This window comes from Cornus florida, unplaced genomic scaffold, assembly GCF_030987335.1.
Source record: "Cornus florida cultivar Cherokee Brave unplaced genomic scaffold, ASM3098733v1 CherokeeBrave_3.0.0_Hap2_Chr09, whole genome shotgun sequence".
Lineage (NCBI taxonomy): Eukaryota > Viridiplantae > Streptophyta > Magnoliopsida > Cornales > Cornaceae > Cornus > Cornus florida.
The window spans coordinates 78,097,835-78,123,096 of NW_026775579.1; the positions used below are offsets into that span (position 1 = coordinate 78,097,835).

Genomic DNA, 25,262 nt, shown 5'->3' on the forward strand with positions numbered 1-25,262 from the left:
CATTTATTTCCAAAAAATACGTCTACTTATGAAGTCTTAAATAAATAAAGAGTAATGATAGGGAAACCGAAAAGGAATCCCCGAATTAACACCAAATCTGACATGATTGGCTACACTTGTCATTTGTTATTATTTTTTGAAAACGGTTTAAGTATAAGAGGTGGGCAAAAACAAGTTAGATTTAGTGCTTATTTAGAATTTATTTTTCGGTCTCTCTATCATTATTCTTAAATAAAATTAAGTTTATTACTAGTTTATTCTTTTATTGTCTTCAAAGTACCATAAAAATAATAATAACAAAATCTGTAAATAAGAAATCAAATCAAAATCTGAAATCAAATTTTCTGTACTATTTTGGTAGGACTTTTATTTCGGCTTATTAATTTTTAAAGAACCTAAAATCAGAATACTTTACACAAACTTATCTGGTTTTCAGTTTTTTAAAAACTTAGTTAAAATAAATAAATAAAGCGGTCAACTACTATACTTTTAATGAATAATTTAGAAGGAAAACAGTACATAAATATCAGTCACTCATATAGGGAAAGAAAAATTAGATTCAAGTACGTAAATATAACATAAAGCTTGTTGAAATGAAAAGAGTTTTCCAGTATCAAGACATTAGAGCTTGGAGAACAGTATATTACAGTAACAAGGTAACTGAATTTTCTAGCAATAGAGAACACCTTCATTATTCACCTACAGAGCATCATATTAATAACCCAGGTGACCGTGACGACAAACAGCATGTAACCTCTCCAAGGTTTGAACAACTTCCTTCATAAATGGACGTACGCCCTTGTCTGACACACTGCGCATTGCCAGATCAGTAATTTTATATCCATCGTGTTGACTGAACCCCAAATCTTCTTCAAAGCTTTTGTGCACGAGAGAGAATTTCTTTGAGAGGGCAAAACAGCCAAATAATGATTTCTTCTGCTTGTTCAAATAGTATTGGGCTTCAGCCCAACAGTGTACAGGTTTCTTGATCTCATAGGGTCTTTTGGATATGAGCTCCAAAAGCACAGTGCCAAACGAGAAGACGTCCTGTATCATCCACCATTTACCTGTTGAAGGGTTTTTTTATTAACAAAAAAAATATATATATCACACAACTGAAAAGATGCCAAAACACAAAAAGCTAGTAGAAGCTAAAAAACAAAGCAACTACAACATTCCATCTACCAAATTCTTTTTATATTTCTGTTTCTCTTTTTCTTTATCCTTTTTTCCTTTTGGTGAGCCCATCTTACTAATTCCATTAAACAGAATTTGCAAAATTTCAACACGAATATATGCGCTAAAAACCATTTGAGATACTTCTTGTTGAAGACAGTCTCAAGGGTGGCTTTGCTCCACATAAATTATAATAAATAAATAAATGAATGGCTACAATCACCCAAACAAGGTAGTTTTTCATGCAAAAGATACAATCATACAGTAAGAGTAGTACCAATTGAAGGTTCTCATCTTGCTAGAAACTAAAATCAATTCATTCAAAATATGTAACATCTAGCAAGAATGGAATTGACACTGACAATAACAATAAAAATAATAACAACGATATCAATAACAACAGTAAACATATAAATCATATACAATCGGAGGAATGATCACTTTATACATTCCTTATTCTCTACTGAAAAAATAATTGCCAATTCTCTTGTTCATACCAAATAGCAAGTGTTCTTAGTTACTTTAGCTGCTGTTTGATAAGTAACAAAAACTTCAGGGCTAAGTTATACTAGGAATCTAGGATGAAATTTTTTAATTTGATGAAATCAAAGTTAAGGATCAACATGCAAATCCAAATTCACATAAAAAATACCTATCAAAAAACTTGTTAAGTGTGGATTATGACCTTGAAAATTTATCTCACTTTCTAAATAGAAAACATTTTTCTTAAAGACAACTCACAGTCCATTATCAAAACACTAGATAGATAACCACTAAAGTTTCCAGTTTTAAGCACTTGGTACTTTGGTAGGGGTGTTACCAAAAAGCCCTTTAGGTTGACAAAAATAATGAGTAAGAGAGTTTACAAGAAAAAGCCCAAGAGAAAGGAGGGAGTGCACCTCAAAATCAGATAAAGAGATCAAAAGATTAGAAACTATTATATTACGAAACAAGAAAGTAAAAAATCAGCTTGAAGAAAATTAATTACATATATATTTTTCATTAATAAATTAATTACTGCAAATATTCCTCAAAATAGTTAAAATCTCATAAAAAGACCAAATTAGAGTCAAGTAAACAATCATGTGATGTTGTACTCTAGATTGGAATAAAATGAATTAGCTAGACAAACAAAACATGAAGCGCAAACAACCAAAAACAATATGGGATGACACAATGTCTAAGGTAGGTATACAAGTTTTGGAAGTCCAATGAAAGGGCTACAAACCTCATTCAATTAAGAAAGTTTATGATAAAAACGAACGTGTTTGCTGTAGTTTTTTGTTCTTTAATTTCTCTGCTCTAAGTCCCAATGTTCAGTAGGACTTCAAATTTTCAAACAAAATTGCATACAGTTCAATTATTTAGAACTTCTCACATCAGGAGAAGTTCGAATCATTGTAGTACTTCCAATTGAAGCATCTGACTGTAGAGGGTTCAATTTATCTCTAATAGTGAATTAGTTAGGTTATATTGGTTATCTTAGTTTCTTTTACTTGATCTTTAAAGGGATTTTAAACTTGGGTAGACCACCCCCAAATCCCAGACACAGAATAGTCAGATATCCAAACCAAATTATACAAATCAATTCAGCCTATGTTCATCTTTGGCCTGGATAAAACATTGGGGGCCCACCGCGCACCAAATATTTTATTTCGACTTCTACAAGATATATTTATATATGCACATGAATTTAATTATACTAATATGGACCTCCATAAAATAATGTTGAGTTATATGGAAATTAAAATTTTATTCAAGTATTTTTCAAAAGGGACCGTTCTAGCTCTGTTAGATTTGAAGATCCTTTCATCTGTAAGTTATATAGCGTAAGTGGTCCTATGAACTATATGACACTCCATTAGAGGTAAAATAATCTTTACATATTTATTGTATATGATCTCCAATATGTGGATTTGCTTTCGATACGTTCATTGGATAGGCTCTAGAACTTTATGGAAGTATTACATTGAGATGAAAATGACAAGGTCAAAGAATATTCTTGTATGCAATAAGTAAGTTGCACCCAGAATGAAGAAGACCGTCTTTTATTAGAGCAAAAATACAACCACCATCTCTCTCTCAACCAAGGGGCACTCTCTCTTTCTCTTGCTTAACATCATCAATAATTTTTCCTTTTTTTCCACCTCTCTTCCACAATCAATAGCAAATGACCTTTCATAGCCAAATGAATTGAAATTGATTACTTATTTTGGGATTTTACAATTCCTTTGCACCATCAAGTCACTTCGATCTTCACCATTATGATTCATACATGTATGCAACAAGAGAAATTTTGATACTATGTCATATTCATAAAGCGAACCACATAACAATATTATGATATTAGGATTAGAGTTTTTTGCGCACAAGTTTCCTCCCCAAAAAAGCACCATGGATTCCGAAAAAGAGAGAGGTCAAAGACGCTTTTATGAGTAATCATAATGATTTACTCATCTGTTTGGGTTGATATTTTCACTTGACATTCCTCGTTTGCCCACAATTTATATAGCATTATATACTAGTTGAAAAAATAAATAAAAAAATACACTCGCAATTAAGAAGTGCACTGGTGATATAGGCAATGAACTCTAGGCATGGAATAGATTATAAATACAACATTAAGTTGACATACCGAAATTCCTAATGCTGGGATCACCATAGCCTGGCGCTCCAAGCACAAACATATTTGCTATTGGTTGCTCGTCACCAAAAACCCTACCAACTAGCATTCCAAAGTCGAATAGTACTGGATCGTAATCCTTAGTTTCAGCATAACATAATATCATGTTTAATTCTTATTAAAAATTTCTTCAGAATGAAATTACCGAAAAGTTGAGTGCACTAAGTACATGGACACCAGATCTGACCTGATCAAGCATTATATGTGCAGGACTAAAATTGCGAACCAGGTAGTGCGGTTTATGATGATAATGCAAAAACTCGAGCAGACGTGCAATAGCAATTGCTACCTTGATTCTGTGGAGCCAGGAAAAGCCATCTACGTTCACCCAAAAAAACAAAACTCTTTTAGTAAATAGCGTACTAATCTATTTTAAAGAAGTTTATCTTTAGTACCAACCATATCCCTGCATGTGATGGCAGCTACACTCTACTAAATGCGGTACATCCAAACAAGACAAAATTTTATTACTCAAAGAAATATATTTTCTTAGTCAAAGAAGAAAAGAAAGTGCACACACAGAGAGAGATAGAAATAGAGGGAGAGAGAGATTATCCAACAAACTAAACAATGATTAACTAAAATAATCAGTTTAGGAGCAGATTTAAGATTCAGTATAGCAAGCCAAAGTAGTAAATGTTATCACCGAACACTAATATGGAGAATCAGTTGGTCTTGCAATTATAGTTGTCACTTTGTAAGATTCATTTTCCCTCTCTCCCAACATATATTGAAAACATGACGCGCATGCTCAACAGATTAACGTATGATTAGAAAAGTCAAGTTGTAACAGATTAATGAAAGAAAGAAAATATGTACTACCTTTATCAATGAGGTTGTGCACTGTATCCACTGGTTTAAGGTCATAAACAACCCCCAACAGACTATCTTCGCAGCAATATCGCAAAAGTTTGACCAGACTCGGATGATGATTTACACTCGACTCCATTAGAAAAATGCATTCTTTCTGGGAAAATTGAAACACAACATTTAACAATGACAGGAACAACATCTATAACCATCAAATTTCAAAATTGAAATTTCAGACACTAAACTAATGAAATACTGTTACTACCGCCAATTGGGAACGGTGTTCATTCCGGCCTACAGGAAAGTATCCTAAATCTTCCCAAATCTTCACAGTCACATCCTGACCTTGCTGAGTCTTTCCTCGATCACTTTGCCGAATTGGGCTTCTCCAATCAGATTTACGTGGCTAAAATTACCGGTTAAATCTTCTAATTCCCCGGGGGAGTATTTTCTGAGATTATACTCTCTGAGCATTTCCATAGTTGGACCTATTTCATCTAAGTACGGTGGCACACATGGTCAGTACCATTATATACAGTTAAATTTTCATATGAAACCATGAAAAAAGACAAATATGTCCTACATTGAAACTACATGAAACAATTTTTTTTTTCTTTAGCTTTCTTTTCCCAACATAGGTTGTTGGAAGCGAGTGATAACACCGATAGAGGACTTGAGAGAAATAGACGTCAACAACGTTCATGCAAATCAACTTAAAAGCATTAAACTACTTTTCCTAAAATTCCAAGATTTGAGGCATAGATTCCATGCTGAGAAACATTTAAAAACATGATTCAAATTGAAGACTCCGTAAGCTCAAAGGAATAGAAAAAATACCATATTCATGCCTTATTATAATTGAATTTTAAATAAAAAAAAACATAAAACTCTAAAATGGAAAATTCGAAGTTATCAAAGGCTTGCCTGATTTGACACTTATAAAACAATTCTCAATAACTCAAAAAATATAGAAAACTACTATAAAAGACCGTTATCTGAACACATGCCTTATTATAATTGAATTTTCAAAAAATAGTTTTCAAAAAACTAAATGAAGCAGGGTTTTTGTACCATTAACTCAAAATAGAAAACTATTTTTCGAGTGACAAACCAAGCAAGGCCCAAGTATTTCCTCAATCTCCTAGAGTGAGAGTTGAAGGTTCGAAAATTAATATAGACAAAAAATCTGGATCCCCTCCAGTGGAGGTGATGATGTGTCTTGGTCATGTGCACCATGATTCAGATTGAAGACTGTTAAGCTCGAAGGAATATAAAAAATATGAAATAAACAACACAGTTCATAAACAAGGCATAAGAAAGACAATTCAGAAGCATAAATGATCAATGAAGTAAAGATTGTATATACCTGTATTGTCTTTCAAGCAGGTGATGGCACTGGCCGTATTCATGATCCTGATAAAGTAATGGAGGGTAAATACCGGTATTGAATTAGTAAGTGATCACAACAAAATTCAAATTAAAAACAAAATAAAAACAAAAAACCCTAAAAATGAAAATTCGAAGTTGTCTGAGGGATGCTTGATTTGTTGGACAAAAGTTCTCAGTAACTAAAAACTACCTTTATATAAAAACAAGTATTTTTATAACTGAATTTTCAGAAAGCAATTTTCAAAAAACTAACTGTTTTCTAAGTGACAAATCAAGCATGCCCCAAATTTCTCCTCAAATCTCAATCTACTAGAGTGAGAGTTGAAGGTTCAAAAATCAATATGGACAACCCTCCTGGGGAGAGGATCACGTGCCTTGGTCCTGTGCCAGGCTACTGCAACAAATATATGAAAAAATTGTCCCGTGGGTGAAGTTATTGCATAAACCATTCAATGGCACAGATGGCAAAACTGAGATAAAATGACACAGATCCAATTTATTATGGACGAATGGGTGTGTGCATTTGAGTTACTTGAAAAGAAGAAAGAAGAACTAACGCAAATCTTGCTGAAGTCCCCCTTTTGTTGTAATATTCCTGTTCTGCCCGCCCAACTTACAGGGACCTGGTTTCAGTTCGACTAAATGGAGTAGTGGATTATTGTTATACAAGGAGATCTTGGAGATTAGTGTTTGGTATCATGGGATGTATGGGTTGGATGTTAGGTTTTAGTCGGTTGGTTGGTTTCAGATTTGAGAATCAATGTTTTGTGTTGGGAGATGAGAAAAATTATTAGATGGTCTTGTACCATTAAGATAAATTTAATTTAGACTCTCTAATTAGAGAGAGAGAGAAAAAAAAAAAAAAAAAAAAAACGATTAGGATTGAACTGATCCACCTTGTGTTAAATGTACCAAAATTCAGAATAATTTTTCTAATATGGTACAATATCTCACATGATTTCTTTCTGTCTTATATTCACCTAACAATTATTGAAAGATTTTGTCATTTTAGTTTTTTATTCTTAAAATAGTGATACTTGCACTAATTCATTATATTGAATTACCTAATTGAAAGTTTTTATGCAAAATATAAATAAGTGGAGGATCCACTTTCTTACTTGTCGCATAGATGGACTAATTAAAATGGGTTGATACTTGAATCGGACACCTTTCATAATCTGATATAACATTAAAAAATAAGCAATTTGGAACAACCCGGATACCCGGATGAATCCAATTAGAAACCCATTTTTTCTCTTTCGTTCTCTCTTCTTGGCTTCCTGGTCCTCTTCTTCCTTTCTTTTTCTCAGCAATCCCTTGAGAGTTCTATAAAACTATAAAAATAACTAAAACAAGTTACAATTTTTCAAATCATTTATAGATAAAATAATAATATAATTTACCAAATAATAAAATAAGTTACCAATTAAAATAAATCCGATAAGTTATCAATTAAAATAAATCCTATTATACTTAGAATTCTTCGGTATTTATTTATTAATATAAAAAATATTTATTAATTGATATAAAATGAATGAAATATGTAATTATTTAATAAAGTAATTTACCAAATAATAAAACAAATTACCAATTAAAATTAAATAGTAACTGTTTAATTGAAATTCAATCAATATGTTTCAAATCATTTATAGATAAAAAGAATAAAATAATTTACCAAATAATAAAATAAGTTACCAATTAAAATAAATCCTATAAGTTATCAATTAAAATAAATCATATTATGCTTAGAATTCTTTAGTATTTATTTATTATTCTAAAAAAATATTTATTAATCAATATAAAATGAATAAAAATAAAAGAGTTTCAATAAATAAAATGAATTAAAATGAAAGAGATTCTATAAATAAAATGAATTAAAATAAAAGAGTTTCTATAAACTATTAAAACAACCAAAACAAGTTACGATGTTTCAAATAATTTATAGATAAAATAATAGAATAAGTTACCAATTAAAATAAATCATATAAGTTACAGATTAAAACAAATCATATTATGCTTGGAATTCTTCACTATTAATTTATTAATATAAAAAAACATGTACTAATTGATATAAAATGAATTAAAATATATAAGTAAAATGAATTAAAATAAAAAGAGTTTCTATAAAATTATTAAAATAACTAAAACAAGTTACGTTTTAAATTTGTAGCGTGAACCAAAACGTAGCATGGGCCCAAGCTATTTGTGTGTGAAGTGTGCCGGTTATTTTAGATATTGGGCCAAGATTGTTGTTTGTTCAATCCCTATATATACAACACCCTAGTACAGACGGCTGCTAAAGCTACAAATTAATTGAAGCTGGTTTAGAGAGAAGGTGCAGAAGAAAACCTAACCCTAATCGAAGAACCCTCGCGTTGTTGTTTGTTCACCTCAATATATACACACTGGTCAGAAACGTTTGATATCCGTTCAATATGTTGAATTTGTATATTGCCTTGTGTTACTGGACTTTTATTATTTTCTGAATCTTGATTTGATTGATCATCTAAGCTTCTCGATTGTCTTTTTTCTTGTTTCATTCTTTTCGTTCTGTTATAGTAGTTGACGTACTGATTTGGGAAAAAAAGAGAGGGTATAATTTGGTTTTTATTTTTTCCTTTGAGCTTTTAGTCTCTTCAATCTGAATCATGTCTCTAAAATGTTTCACAGGATTAGACGCCCATTCTTTCAAGTTCTCTATTGGTGTCACCACAAACTGAGAAAAGAAAGAAAAAGAAAAAGAAAAAGAAAAATTAAATTGTTTCTTGTAGTCACTTAAAAATGATCCAATGTATAAACAAATGTTTATGACCTTAAACCTGTGGATTATTTAAGTAGAAAATATGTAAAATTGTTTCATGTAGGCTCTGTTTGTTTTGACGTAAAATATTCATTTTGGAAAATATTCAGGTAAATATTTTGCTGACAACCAAACACACACACAAAAATATTTTCTGAACTTTAAAATGATTTAATTTACAAATGTATTCTCATGGTTTCATATGAAAATTTAACTGTATGTGACAATACTGACAATACTGACGGTGTGTACTGCGGTACTTTATATGAGATAGGTCCAACTATGGAAATGTTCAGAGAGTATGATATCATCAAGTTCTCCCCTGCGGAGTTAAATGATTTGACCAGTAATTTTAGCCAAGCAAATCTGATTGGAGAAGCCCAATTCGGCAAAGTGTATCGAGGAAAAACTAAGCAAGGTCAGGATGTGACTGTGAAGATTTGGGAAGATTTAGGATACTTTCCTGTAGGCCGAAATGAACACCGTTCCCAATTGGCGGTAGTAACACTACTTCATTATCTTAGTGATTGGCGGTAGTAACACTACTTCATCATCTTAGTGTCTGAAATTTTAATTTTGGAATTTGATTTTTATAGATGTTGTTCCCATCATTGTTGAATGTTATGTTTCAATTTTCCCAGAAAGAATGCATTTTTCTAATGGAGTCGAGGGTAAATCATCATCCGAGTCTGGTCAAACTTTTGGGATATTGCTGCGAAGATAGTCTGTTGGGTGTTGTTTATGACCTTAAACCAGTGGATACAGTGCACAACCTCATTGATAAAGGTATTACATATTTTATTTCTTCAATTAATCTGTTACAACTTGACTTTTCTAATCATACGTCAATCTGTTGATCATGCACATCATCTTTTCAGTATATGTTGGGAGAGAGGGAAAATGAATCATACAAAGTGACAACTATAATTACAAGACCAACTGATTTTCCATATTAGTGTTCGGTGATAACATTAACTACTTTGGCTTGCTATACTGAATCTTAAATCTGCTCCCAAACTGATTATTTTAGTAAATCATTGTTTAGTTTTCCCCTTGTTGGATACTCTCTCTCTCTAAATTATTTTCTTCTTTGACTAAGAAAATATTTTTCTTTGAGTAACTACAATTCTGTCTTGTTTTGGACGTACCGCATTTAGTATCGAGTGTAGCTGCCATCACATGCAGGGATATGGTTGGTAATTAAGATGCACATCTTTAATTTAGATTAGTATGCTATTTACTAAAAGAGTCTCATTTTCTCGGGTAAACGTAGCTGGATTTTCCTGGCTCCACAGAATCAAGGTGGCAATTGATATTGCACGTCTGCTCGAGTTTTTGCATTATCATCATAAACCGCAATACCTAGTTCGCAATATTAGTCCTGCACATATAATGCTTGATCAGGTCAGATCTGGTGTCCATGTACTTAGTGCACTCAGTTTTTTAGTAATTTCGTTCTGAAGAAATTTTTAATAAGAATTAAACATGATATTATGTTATGCTGAAACTCAGGATTACAATCCAGTACTATTCGACTTTGGTATGCTAGTTGGTGGGGTTCTTGGTGACGAGCAACCAATCGCAAATATGTTCGTGCTTGGAGCACCAGGCTATGGTGATCCCAACATTTTGAATTTCGGTATGTCAACTTAATGTTGTATTTATAATCTATTCCATGCCTAGAGTTCATTGCCTATGTCACCAGTACATGCAGTTCTTAATTGTGAGTGTATTTTTTTATTTTTTTTTCCAACTAGTATATAATGCTAATATAAATTGTGGGCAAACGAGGAATGTCAAGTGAAAATATCAACCCAAACAGATGAGTAAATCATTTCGATTACTCATAAAAGTGTCCTTCACCTCTCTTTTTTTGGGAATCCATGGTGCTTATTGTGGGAGGAAACTTGTGTGCAAAAAACCGTAATCCTAATATCATACTATTGTTATGTGGTTCGCTTTATGAATCATATGACATAGTTTCAACACCTCCCTTGTTGCATACATGTGGTATGAATCATAATGGTGAAGATTGAAGTAACTTGATGGTGCAAAGGAATTGTAAACTCCCAAAATAAGTAATTAATTTGAATTCATTTTGGCTATGAAAGGTCATTTGCTGTTGCTTGTGGAAGAGAGGTGGAAAAAAAGGAAAAATTATTGATGATGTTAAGCTAGAGAAAGAGAGAGTGCCCCTTGGTTTAGAGAGAGATGGTGGTTATGATTTTTGCTCCAATAAAAGATGGTCGTCTTCATTCTGGGTGCAACTTGTTGCATACAAGAATATTCTTTAACCTTGTCATTTTCATCTCAATTTCATACTTCCATAAAGTTCCCCCCCTCCCCCCCCCCCCCCTCTTTCTCTTTCATGAACTGGATTGGGCTGTTTCCATATTGTTACCATATTTATATATTTTATTTGATTTTAAACTCGAATTTTTTGGATGTAAACCTTAGCAGTACACGTTTATTTATCAGGTTAGGCTCGATTTGTTTCAGGACGTCAATAACATGCTCCAATTCAGTTCGAATCCACACAACTAAATGCACAGAGACTTTGTTTCAACAATCAACAAATTCATCAGTTGACTTATCCAATGAATGTATCGAATGCAAATCCACATATTGGAGATCATATACAATAAATCTGTAAAGATTATTTTACCTGTGGAGTATCAAATAGTTCCTAGGACCACTTACAATACATAACTTATAGATGAGAGGATCTTCAAATCTAACAGAGCTAGAACGGTCCCTTCTGAAAAATATTTGAATAAAATTTTAATTTCCATATACTCCACATTATTTTATGGAGGTCCATATTAGTATAATTAAATTCACGTGCATATATATATATATATATATATATATATATATATATATTGTAGAAGTCGAAATAAAATATTGGATGGGCGTTGGGCCCCCAAGTTTTATCCAGGCCGAAGATGAACATAGGCTGAATCGATTTGTATAATTTGGTTTGGATATCTGACTATTCCATGTCCATTAAAATATGAAAGAGTTGGGCTTTGGGGGGCGGTTCACCCAAGTTTAAAATCTTTTTAATGATTAAGTAAAAGAAACTAAGATAACCAATATAACCTAAGTAATTCACTATTAGAGATAGATTGAACCCTCTACAGTCAGATGCTTCAATAGGACTACAGCAATTCGAACTTCTCTTGATTTGAGAAGTTGTAAATAATTGAACTGTATACAATTTTTTTGAAAAATTGAAGTCCTACTGAACATTGAGACTTAGAGCGGAGCAATTAAAGAACAAAAAACTACAGCAAACTCTTTTCTTTTTATCATAAGCTTTCTTATTTGCACGAGGTTTGTAGCCCTTTCATTGGACTTCCAAAACTTGTATACCTACCTTAGACACCGTGTCATCCCATATTGTGTCATCCCATATTGTTTCTAGTGGTTTGCGCTTCATGTTTTGTTGTCTAATTCATTTTATTCCAATCTAGAGTATGACATCACATGATTTTTTACTTGACTCCAATTTGGTCTTTTATGATATTTTAGCTATTTTGAGGAATATTTGAGGTAATTAATTTATTAATGTATATATTTAATTTTCTTCAAGCTGATGTTATTGCTTTGTTGTTTCGTAATATAATAATTTCTAATCTTTTGACATCTTTATCTGATTTTGAGGTGTGGGCCCTCCATTATCTTTGTCTTTTCTTGTGAACTCTCTTACTTATATTTGTCAACATAAAGGGCCTTTTGGTAACACCCCAAGTGCTTAAAACTGGAAACTTCCAGTGGTTATCATCAAGTGCTTTGATAATGGACCGTGAGTTGTCTTTAAGAAGAATGTTTTCCATTTAGAAAGTGATATAAATTTTCAAGGTCATAAACCACACACAATTTTTTTGAAAGGTATTTTTTAAGTGAATTTGGATTTACATGTTGATCCTTAACTATGATTTCATCAAATTAAAAATTTTCATCCTAGATTCCTAGTATAACTTAGACCTGAAGTTTTTGTTACTTATCAAACAGCAGCTAAAGTAACTTAGAACCCTTTGCTATTTGGCATGAACAAGAGAATTGGATATATATATATTTTTTCCAGTAAAGAATAAGGAATATATCTCTTTCTATGAAGTGATCATTCTTCCGATTGTATAAGATTTATATGTTTATTGTTGTTGTTGATATCATTGTTATTATTGTATTTGTTATTGTTTTTGTCGGTGTCAACTCCATTCTTGCTAGATGGTACATATCTTGAAGGAATTGATTTTAGTTTCTAGAAAGATGACTTCAAATGGTATTCTTACTGTATGATTGTATCTTTTGCATAAAAAACTACCTTGATTGGGTGATTCTAGCCATTCATTTATTTATTTATTATAATTTCTACGGAGCAAAGCCACCCTTGAGACAGTCTTCAACAAGAAGTATCTCAAATGTTAGCGCATATCTTTGCGTTGAAATTTTGCAAATTCTGTTTAATGGAATTGGTAAGATGTGCTCATCACCAAAAGAAAAAGATAAACAGAAATATATGAAGAATTTGGTAGATGTAGGTTCTAGTTGCTTTGTTTTTTTTTTTTTTTTTGCTTCTACTAGCTCTGTCTTTTGGCATCTTTTCAGTTGCGTGATGATTTTTTTTTTTCCTTTAATAAAAAAAAATCCTTCAACAGGTGAATGGGAGATGGAACACGACATCTTCTCGTTTGGCTCTGTGCTTTTGGAGCTCATATCCAAAAGACCCTATGAAAGTGGGAAGCCTGTATACTGTTGGGCTGAAGCCGAATACACTTGGAGCAAGCCGAAGAAATCGAAGAAATCATTATTTGGCTGCTTTGGCCTCCCGAAGAAGTTCTCTCTTGTGCACAAGAGCTTTGAAGAAGATTTGGCGTTGACTGTCTCTCTCGTGCACAAGAGCTTTGAAGAAGATTTGGCTTTCAGTCAACACGATGGATATAAAATTACTGATCTGGCAATGCACAGTGTGCGACGCTTAGGCGTACGTCCATCAATGAAGGAAGTTGTTCAGACCTTGGAGAGTTTACATGCTGTTTGTCATCATGGTAACCGGGGTTATTAATCTGATGCTTTTTAGTTGAATAATGATATGGTACTCTGCTCTCTATGGGTAGAAAATTCGATCAGTTACCTTGTTACTGTAATATACTACTGTTCTCCAAGCTCTCTTACTGTCTTGATGCTGGAAAAGTAATATCAACAAGCTTTATGTTACATTTACCTACTTGAATCTAGTTTTTCTTGCCCTATTTGAGTTTTAGACTGGTATGAATGTATTATCTTCCGTCTAAATTATTCATTAAAAGTATAGTAGTTGTCCACTTTTCTTCTTGGTGGTTCCTTCCATCGGTTTTATTTATTTTATGTTTCTTTTGTAGTCATCTTTTTTCCCTATGTGGGTTAATTAAACTTAAAGTGCCTTCATAATGAATATGTATCTTGTGTTTCAATTAATAAAAATAAACTTAAAGTGCCTTCTTAATGAATATGTATCTTGAGTTGCAATTACAGCTCATATTCATAATTAAACATCATGATATGTATTCACAGTTTATGCATAAAATGGATGGACCAATGTGCAAGTCCAAATACATGCGGCATTCCTTCTCTTTTTCTCACGGTGCTAACCTCTTTCTTTTTTTTTCTTTTTTTAATGAAGAGTGACTGCATTCTTGGATAGTCGCAAAATTTGAATGTATGCAATGCCTGCAAAATATGTGCATTTATCTAAAAACGTGCTCATTTTTTTTTATTTTTATTTTTTTTAATTATTTTTTTAGAAAATTGAAAACCATTTAAAAGTTTTTAAAAATGCTGTCTGAACCAAATAAGCCGAAAAAAAGTCCTACCAAAATAGTACAGAAAATTTGATTACAGATTTTGGTTTGATTTCTTATTTACAGGTACTTAGAATCTAAGTCACATAAAAGAGAATGGTCGGACGCCTATTGTGTCTCATCCTTCTCTTCTGGTTGGTTTATCCGTTCTTGCTTCTTCAAGAACTCTGCTAACAAAGAAAGGAAAGGGCGCTGCACTCATTCTCAAAAGCGACCCTCGTTTCTTATTCTGAATTCCAAACCCCGATTTGCTGGTCTAACCGATGTGGATCAGCCGGTCTTCTTTAAAGACCACCCTTCCCCATTTTGACCTGAGAGCTTAGTTTATTTCGTGAGATGCCCTCTAATATCTCGAGTTGAGAATTCTCGTCACGCTTTTGAATTCACGATTTGATGTTCTAGATTCCTTGTCGTTGATGTGAGTATGAATTTTGAATTGAAACAAAGGTTTAATGATATTTATTTTCTTTTTGAATTGGTGTTTAGATTTCTTTGGTCTAATGGGTTTATTGGGTTTTAATCAAACAGGGCAATTAAACGGTCCAACTGCTTCCAAAAAATTTGGTGCGAAAGATCCTTGCAAAACATGAAGCAATCCATATATGATATATTTCTCTCAAATTCCAGATTTGATCAGATATGGTGGCTTCCAATTGTTTCTGCAGTCATGTTACTTACCCCGCAATGTGCTTTTAGTTTAAAACTATTAATTTTGGTAATGGGACTATATTGTTGTTGCTCAGATAAAAGGGAGAAGAGAGGCGTGAAAACTGATTTGGGGTTTTCTTCATCGTGGGAGAAGAGTGAGAGATTGTGGAAGACCAATAGCCCACAACTCACACAAATCAGTGGCCAATCAAACTCCGATCAAGGTTTAGGTTCAGGGGAGGTTGTTGGCGTTGAGAAGATCATCCTCTTCGGTCAGGTTTTTCGTTCACCTCTGTTTATATTCTGCTCTACACTGGTGAGATCATATATCTCTATCGTTGATATTTACCCGTATTCTGGGTGACGTTTCATTTTGTTGTTGGTTTTATCCGAGGGTTTTGATTTCCCTTTAAGAATATCTGATTTGTAAGCCTCTACTTGAGCTAGAGAACAATAGTTGTAACCCCATTATTTTTCATAGTGGAATTATTTCTCGAAGTTGGCCCGTGGTTTTTTTCACCCTTCAATTTGAGGGGGTTTCCATGTATAGTCTAGTGTTCATTGTGTGATTGATTTTATTTATTATTTGCTTTCTCTGCTCCATATTTGTTAATCTTAGAAGTTTGCACGGTGAGGGAAAAGTTTCAGTTCTGAGTATTCCGCATTTGGCTTTGGTATTGTGTTTGTTACATAGCCCTATTATATATATTTTCCCCCAACAAAGTGGTATCAGAGCCCTTGGTTGGCAAATTTGGTTTGTGCAAGCATGGAGGTTAACACGAGTAAAATGATCAGTTTGAGTGGTAGTAATTGGCAATTGTGGAAAGGAAAAATGGAGAATCTTCTTTATTGTAAAAAGTATCATGCTCCTATTTCAGGGTGAATTGACAAACCCGGCGGATACAAATAACTTAGATTGAGATTTGTTGAACAGACAGGTTGTTGGGTACATACGCCAATGGGTGGATGATAGTGTTTACCATCGCATATCTAATGAGACCTCTACACACTCTTTTTAGGAGAAATTAGAAGAGCTATATGAGATAAAAACAGCAGTAAATAAAGCTTTCCTGATTAGGAAACTTGTGAACCTAAAGTGCCAAGAGGAGACTCAAATTGTAGAGCACTTGAATGATATGAAGAGCATTGTTAATCAGCTTTCTTCTATGAAGTTTCCTCTTTATGATGAGTTGCAAGCCTTGTTACTTCTCAGTTCTTTGCTAGACAGTTGGGAGACATTTGTAGTGTCTCTAAGCAACTAAGCCCCAGATGGGATTGTTTCAATAAGTGTGGTTAATAGCAACCTATTAAATGAAGAAACAAGAAGGAAAGCCTTGGGTTCTTCATCCACACAATTAGAGGCTCTTGTTACAGAGCAGCGGGGTAGAAGTCAGCCAAGGAGCAAGTCCAAGAACAAGAAGGACATTCAGTGCTATCATTGTAAGAAGATGGGCCACATGAAAAAGGATTACAGAAAATTATAGAAAGAAAAGCAAAAAGAAAAATGAGACAAAAAGGTAGAAAATCAAGAAACTGTTGTGATGAAGATGTTGTCAACTTCACTTGTCAAGATGTTAGTTGGGTAGTGACAGTGGTGCCGCCATTCATGTTACCTCTAGGAGGGATTTCTTTTCATCTTACAAAATAGGCGACTTTGGTAGTGTAAAGATGGGAAACTATGGTGTGTCTAAAGTTATTGGCAAGTGTGATGTTTGTCTAGAGACCAATTTTGGCTGCAAGTTGGTACTCAAGGACGCGAGACATCTTCGAGACATCTGGATGAATTTCATTTTTGCAGGTAAGCTTAATGATGAGGATTACAGTAATCATTTTGGTAATGGGTAGTGGAAGCTCACAAGAGGCTCTATGGTGGTGGCCAAAGAAAAGAAGACATATACACTCTACGTCATGTGGAGAGTACCTTTACTGAATTATGGCATATGAGACTTGGACACATGAGTCAGAAGGGACTAGATATTCTAGCCAAAAAGCGGCTACTTCCAGGCATGAAAGGGATGCCTTTGAAAACTTGTGAACATCGTTTGGCTGGAAAATAACAGAGTATCTTTTCAAAGAACTCCATCATCTAAGAAGTCTAATGTATTAGACTTTATACACTCTGATGTTTGCGGTCCCATGAAAGTTAAAACACTTGGTGGTGCATCATATTTTGTTACATTTATTGATGACTGTTCCAGAAAAGTATGGGTTATATTCTTAAATCTAAAGACCGAGTGTTAGATATTTTTAAGCAATTTTAAGCTAGTGTTGAAAGAGAGACAGGAAAGTCCTTAAAGTGTATCCGGACACACAATGGTGGTGAATACAGGGGTCCATTTAGTGAGTATTGCAAAAGTCAAAGCATTCGACATCAAAAGACAACACTAAAGACTCCACAGCATAATCGTGTTACAAAAAGAATGAACTGGGCCATTGCAGAAAGGGTGAGATGCATGTTGTCACATGCAAGGCTGCCAAGGTCTCACTGGGGCACTGAGAACAACGGTTGACTTAATTAATCTATCTCCTTCAACTCGTCTAAAGTATGATTTCCCAGAAAAAGTGTGGAAAGGGAAGGATGTCTCCTACAATCACTTGAAGGTGTTTGGCTGCAAGGCATTTGTGCACATTCCCAAGGATGAAAGATCAAAGCTTGATGACAAGACCAAACAATGTATGCCTTAAAAATATAGACGTCTAAAATGATTTTTTGATTCAATACATATATTTCAAATAAATTATATTTTGTTATTACTTATTTTCTTTTTCTTTTTTATTTTTAAATTAAGATGCTTAATTCTTTCATCTAAAAAAATTAAACCAATCTCTTTTCCTTAAAAATAAAAAATATGGTACCAGTATAACTTTATGCATCTTAAATTATATATTAAATATTATGCATTTTCCAACATAAAAGAAAATAGGTACCAGTATAACTTTATGAATCTTAACTTTATGCATGCCCTTTTTTTTTTTTTTTTTCCCCTTTTTTTATTATTTTTTTCCCTTTTATGTTGGGAAATGCATAATATTTGATATATAATTTAAGATGCATGAAGTTATACTGGTACCATATTTTTTATTTTTAAGGAAAAGAGATTGGTTTAATTTTTTTAGATGAAAGAATTAAGCATCTTAATTTAAAAATAAAAAAGAAAAAGAAAAGAAGTAATAACAAAATATAATTTATTTGAAATATTTTATTGGATCAAAAAATCATTTTAGACGTCTACATTTTTAAGAAGTTGGGACATTTATAAAGTAAATAACAAAAAATAAACAATATAAATTTTTTTTTTTTTTTTTTTTTTTTTTTTTGTTACTTTTTTTTTTTATGCATAAATTGTTCATGAGAGTAGATTGGTCCAATTTATTAAATTGTAAAGTTAAAAAAGTCTCATAAAAGGTCAAAGGGTAATTTAGTCAATTTCTCATCTAAAGGGGTGTCTTTATCCATTTTTAAACCTTCAGGGGGTGTCTTTGTCCAAAAAACAGGTAAGTTTTATCTGAGTGTCCTTTTGCTAAACCTTAGGGGTGTGGCTATACTTTACCCAAAATAGAAAAGAGAAATGATGGGAAGAGAGAAAAAATGATAAAGTGAAGATGGAGAAGTTAGGCACGGATCTGTGTTTTGTGTGTAGATATATATCCAATGTCATTTACAGAGCAAGGGAGCCTGGTTTGAGATTTGACAGTAGGGATAGGTTGCTCCTCCAGAGATCGACCAGCTCTTGGGAGCAAGCTAGCTCACTCAATGCTTGTTTATTTATTTTTCTATTCTCTTTCAATTAATGCATTATCATTTTCTTATCTTTAATTTACATGTTTTATTAATTTCTTGTCATTAGATTAGATGTTTTAAATTTCAATAGATCAGTTTCAAAATCTAAAAAATGATTTTAATATATTTTTTTCTCCCTAAATAACAATTTGAATCTGAGTCCCAATACGAAATCTCAACTTGAATATGAGTTCAACCCTGCTTATCATTATATAATTTTAGTAAAGTGATTGTAGGAAAATATTTTTGTACGGATTGAATTAAGCGACGACAACACTATAAAATTCAGTCCGTCAAGTTCCAACACCCACATTGGATGATGATGCTGGGGAAGATGCTCAGGATGATGAAACTGCTACCGAAGATGTTGAAACTCCCACAAATGTCGATGACCAACAGTTACCAACAAAACCATTAGCTCCAAAGACTGTTCAGTTGAGGAAATCCATTAGAGAGAGGCAACCCTCTAAGAGGTATCCTTTTAGTGAGTTTGCATTGCTTACTGCCGAGGGGAACCAAAAAATTACCAAGAAGCAATGGCACATGAGCAGAGGGGAAAATGGTTAAAAGTCATGCAAGAGGAGATGAAATCCTTCCATGAGAACCATACTTATGAGTTGGTGAAGTTACCCAAGGGCAAGAGAGTATTGAAGAACAAATAGGTGTACAGGTTAAGACTGAATAAAATAACCTAAGTCTAAGGTATAAAATAGGGCTGATTGCAAAGGGATTCAGTCAGAAAAAATGAATAGATTTTGAAAAAAAAATTCTCACCAGTGGTGAAGTTGTCATCTATTCGGGTCGTACTTAACTAATTAGCTGCTAGTTTGGACTTGGAGGTGGAACAACTTGATGTAAAAACAAAATTTCTTCATGGTGACTTAGAAGAAGAAATATATATGGAGTAGTTAGAAAATTTCCAGACCAAGGGTGGTTGTGAATGGATTCAATCAGAAACAAGAATAGATTTTGAAGAAATTTTCTCACCGGTGGTGAAGATGTCCTCTATTCGGGTTGTACTTGGTTTGGCTACTAGTTTGGACTTAGAGGTGGAACAACTTGATGTAAAAATAACATTTCTTCATGGTAATTTGGAAGAAGAAATATATATGGAGCAACAAGAAGGTTTCCAGACCAAAGGAAAATAAATAAATAAATAAATAAATAGTTTGCAAATTAAAGAAGAACTTGTATAGGTTGAAACAAGTACCAAGACAATGATACAGAAAATTTAATTCTTTCTAGGGGACGCATGGGTACAAGAAGACAACTTTAGATCATTGTGTCTTTGTCAAAAAATTTGCAGATAATGATTTTATTATTCTCCTACTCTATGTAGATGACATGCTCATTGTTGGTCATGATATGAATAAAATCAACAAGTTGAAGAAAGAGTTGAACAAGTCTTTTGCAATGAAAGACTTGTGTCAAGCAAAACAGATTCTTGGCATGAAGATTACCCGTGATAGGAAGGTTAAGAGATGTTGTCACAGAAAAAATATGTTGAAAAAGTGTTTGGAAGGTTTAACATCGACAAAGCAAAATCAGTTGGAACTCCTCTTGTTAACTATTTCAAACTTTCTTCTAAGCAAAGTCCTACTGAGAAAGAGAAAGACTAAATGGAAAGAGTTCCTTATTATAGACACCACATTTTTTCCCTCCCCTTTCAATACACCAACCTTCCAAACCCCGAGAAGTAACGACGTTTCCATCTCCCGAAACCATTTCTCGGGTAGGGCCTACGATAAAAAATTGAAAACAGACAACCGGACCGTCTGACCGGATATAGGACTTCACCATCATACTTCCAACATTACATAACCTCACAAAACACTTCAATCGACCACATTACACACTTCCTAGCATAAGATGTATGGCTTATTGATTCTAAGGTGAAGAGTAGAAGAAGAAATTGCCTCAAGGTTTTTGGATAAAAAAACTAACTACAAGGCCTCCAGTCTTCGGGTTGTAGTCATCTCTACTCCTTAGTCTGATTTCTACCCAAGCACATCCTCTCTTTCTTTCCCCTTGGTTTCGGCTCTTTCTTCTCTCTCAATACCCTCACTATGGCCTCTCTCTTCTGTTTCTGTTTCTATTTCACGTACCAAAACCATTTAACTAATAATAATACACATGCACACACACATAAATTTATAATACCCATACACTACAACCCTAATCCTAGTCCCAAACTAATTACATATATCTATAACTAATATAAATATATACACAATACACGTAAGTTACAAAAGAAAACAAACACACTATAATTAATATATAAATACACATAATTTAACATATATATATATATAAACATACTCCCCATGGGACTTAACCTACACCATTTATCAAGACCTTCATTCAAATTTTGGCTACACTTAGCAAATTTTCAAAAAATTGACCAAGGCAATTTAGGAAAACCCACAGACTAGAGCTCGAACCCACAGACAATTATAGAAGAAGAAAGAAGGAAGAAGATAATTCAGACCCAAAACTAAGTCCAAAACATCTTAGCCCAATCATTTACATTTAAAACAATAAATAAAATAATTACTACACAACTAAACAATTAAATTAACAAACACAATTTAATAAGCAAATAATGGCAAGTAGATAACATCAAAAACAAATTAACAAGTAATTACACACAACTAAATAAGCAATTAAGTAACTAATTAGAATTAATAAATAATTAAATAATTCATAAATAAACATAACTAACCAAATAATTCAAATAAAGCAATTAATTTAAATTAAATAAAGCCTTTAAAATATAGGGGTATTATACTACGACAGCTGACCTCCAACCTTGGGGAGGAATAAGCATGAGTGGGTTTTCCTTTTCCCCCATGGGACGAAAAAATTCGGGCACGACACTTATGCTTCAATCGTGGATTGTTTAATGTATGAAATGGTGTGTGTTGACCTTAAGGATTTCATCCAAGGACAATCCAGTTGTTTTGATGATAACAAACCATTAATGGTGTTTAAGGACTAATGTTTATATTGAGTGCTATATAGATTATTCACATTCAAAGAATGACCTCAATGAAGTACCAAAGATCATTCCAAGTATTCCATTATTCAAGATCACATCAATGAAAGAAATGGATACAAAGAAGAGTTGAATTTGCAAGGAACAAAATACAATATCCATCCAAAGACAGCTTTGATAAAAATGAGCAAGAAAGCAACTCAAAGAAATGAAAAAAAGCAAGAATACCTCAAAGCCTAAAGATCATAGACAAAGCATAAAGAAAGAAAAGGATAGATAAGATGGTGAGTGTTTAGGATTTAATGTCAAAGTCTTTATGAATACATTTGAAGCTCATCTCTATAGGACCATGCATATCATACATCATTCATATGCTCCTATATCCATTAGCAATAGACTATGCACTTCATTTATATATATTGACATAAAAAGTCTTTGCTAAGAAAGAGTTAGTTCAAGCTTGCATAAGTTTTGAAAGAACTCACAACTTAAGCTAGAAATTTTAGGACCATGCACATTAATCATAAGATTTATTTTGGTCTCTAGAAAATAAAAGTAAGGCATTGAACTTAATCTTTTATCTTTAAAGCCTTTATTACCATGAATTGGTAAATGACTCTAGGACACAATGCACTTGAAATTTATCATCCTTATATGTCCCTAGACTCTTAGAAACTGGACTTGAACTAAATTGATCCAAACATTAAAGTCCTAGGTGTTAGAAAGATGGTTATCTCATAAGAAATAATTTTCAGCCCATAAAAGTTTCAAACCAGCCTGTACTAAAATAGCTATAACTATTTTTGTAGTCAGATTTTTCAAGTAAGGATAGTTGTATTAGAAAGCTGACTTCGAGCCCTTGAGTTTTGACTCAAATTTCACCTGAATTGGATTTGAATTGACTGAGATATGACCATCACAAAATTCATGTTTTTGGTCTGCGAAATTTCTGACCAGGTTTCACTAAAACAGCCATAACCATTTCTATGGTTAGATTTTTTAAGTAAGGCCAGTGACATTAGAAAGCTGACTTCAAGGCAATAACTTTAGACTCAAATTTCACCTCATTTGGAGTTAAATGGACTGAGTTAAGTCCATTTGAAGTCTGCCCAGCATTGGAGCCGCCTCCATGAAAGACAGAGCCGGCTCTTTGTCATTCCAATAGCCTATTCTCACGAAAAATACCAACTCTCAGGTAAAGAGCAGGCTCCCAAGTTAAGGAGCAGGCTCTCAGAGGTAGGGAGCCCACTCCATGCCGTGGAGAGCTGGCTCTCAGAGCTAAGGGAGCTTGCTCCCTTCAGGATAGCGCAGGGTCTGCTCCTGTAATCTTAGTCCAACAGCTATTTAATTTAAAATTTGAAATTGTCTACCTCTTGCATCATCTTTTAGCCTCTAAAACCTCTATAAATACCAATGGAATGTCTAAGCATAATATACACACCATTTGAGAGACATTACATTGCAAAGAGAGCTTTTGTTCTCATCTTCTCTCTCATTTCATTCTTCTATTAATCTTGAGAGATTCAACTAAGGATTCAAAGGGCTTTTGCTCTAGTTCTAATCCTCAAAGAGCTTTTATTCTATTCACTTGAGAGATTTTATTGAGTTCATAAGAGTTTTTGTTCTTCATTTAAATCATCTTCTCTCGTTCATATTTTTCATAGAGTATTGAGCTTCATTTATATTCATATATACTCTAGTTGTGAGCTTTGATTTGCATATCAATCTTTGAGAGATATATTTGTATACAACAAATTTGATATTCATTTGTAAGGGCTTGTGTGGCCCAAGGAAGAAGAAGTAAGCAAGCTTCAATTTCTAAGGGTTGGTGTGACCTAAAGGAAGACTAAGAGAGGTTGTCTCTTAGCAAGGTGAAACAAGGTGTTGCTTCATGTAAAGGTTTGCTCTCCACCCGTAAGGAGAAGCTATAGTGGATTGGGAAGTCTCAAGAGGGATCTTGAGTCGAGGAGTAGGAGTTTCCGAACCTCGCAAAAATCGCCGTGTTATAGTTTGCAATTTCTCTTCCCTTATCTCTTTTACAATTGTGCTATAAATTGTTTACTTTCATATCTTGATTTCATATGTTGATTATTGCATAATTAGTTATATTGTTGATTAGAAATTGTATTTCTATAATTTGCGAAAATTGGCTATTGACTCTATTCACCCCCCTCTAGAGCCAATTCTTGGTTAACAATTGGTATCAGAGCCTAACTCTATTTAAAAGGACTTAACCGTCTTAGAGTACGATCATGGCCAACAATGGTAGTATCACACAATTAGTAAAACAATCCATTTATATGCCTCCTTGTTTTGATGGAAACGATTATATCTATTGAAAAATTAGAATGAAGGTATTTCTAGAGAGTATTGATATTGATATATGGAAAGTTATAGAAAATGGTGATCATATCCCAACCAAAGTTTTTGAAGGAAATGAAATTCCTAAATCTAAAGGGGAATGGTCTGAAAATAAGCATAGATTAACTCAATGCAATGTTAAAGCTATATGTTATCTCTATTGTGCATTAAGCAAAAATGTGTTTAATAAAATTGTCCTTTGTAGAACGGCTAAAGATATTTGGAACTCACTTGAACTAACCTATAAAGGTATATGTCAAGTTGTGGAATTAAATATGCACCTTAATGAATATGATTCTCTTAGCATTAAAGACAATATATCTTATCATGAAATGCATACTTGTTCTACTAACATCTTTAACCATTTAAATATCTTTGATGGAACTCACTTATACTCCTATAGTAAAGAAGATGGAGTAACTCAAGAGAAGAATATAGCTCCTCAAGTTTCGAGCAAAGAAGTAAGTGTCATCAAAGAAGAAATTTAAAATCATGAAGATGATACCTTGTGTCTTATGGCCTCCGAAGAAGAGGTAAATTCCAACCATGATTATTTTGATTTAAATGCTACCTATAATGAGTTAGTTGATGAGCATAATAACTTGCATGATGCATTTAAAGAGTTACATGGCGTGCTAGAAAAAATGATTATGAAATGTGATTCTCTTAAACAGGAAAATCGCAATCTCTCTCAAAGACATGAAAAAGTCCAAATGGAAAATGATTCGTTGAAAATGGAAAATCATTATCTTATGCAAGAATTACAAAAGATT

At 33.1% G+C, this 25,262-nt stretch overlaps 1 protein-coding gene across 1 annotated transcript; it reads right to left on the bottom strand.

Moving 5' to 3' along the window:
* Window positions 1–714: 714 nt before the first annotated feature.
* On the bottom strand, window positions 715–5,149 carry LOC132272916 (probable serine/threonine-protein kinase PBL21). The gene is made up of 5 exons (XM_059773980.1): window positions 5,015–5,149; window positions 4,682–4,826; window positions 4,047–4,177; window positions 3,812–3,938; window positions 715–1,067 (listed from the first exon to the last, which is right to left on the bottom strand). Exons 1-5 carry the CDS (start codon window positions 5,147–5,149, stop codon window positions 715–717), a joined length of 891 nt encoding a protein of 296 aa, XP_059629963.1.
* Between the last annotated feature and the right edge of the window lie 20,113 nt (window positions 5,150–25,262).

Bases quoted from the DNA above. Each gene is read 5' to 3' on its own strand.
- LOC132272916 (XM_059773980.1), bottom strand. From the start codon at position 5,149: ATGGAAATGCTCAGAGAGTATAATCTCAGAAAATACTCCCCCGGGGAA. The intron at 4,827-5,014 runs GTCAGGATGTGA...CAATTTTCCCAG, and splicing joins TCGAGGAAAGACTCAGCAAG to AAAGAATGCATTTTTCTAAT. The intron at 4,178-4,681 runs GTAGTACATATT...GGGTGAACGTAG, and splicing joins GCACAACCTCATTGATAAAG to ATGGCTTTTCCTGGCTCCAC.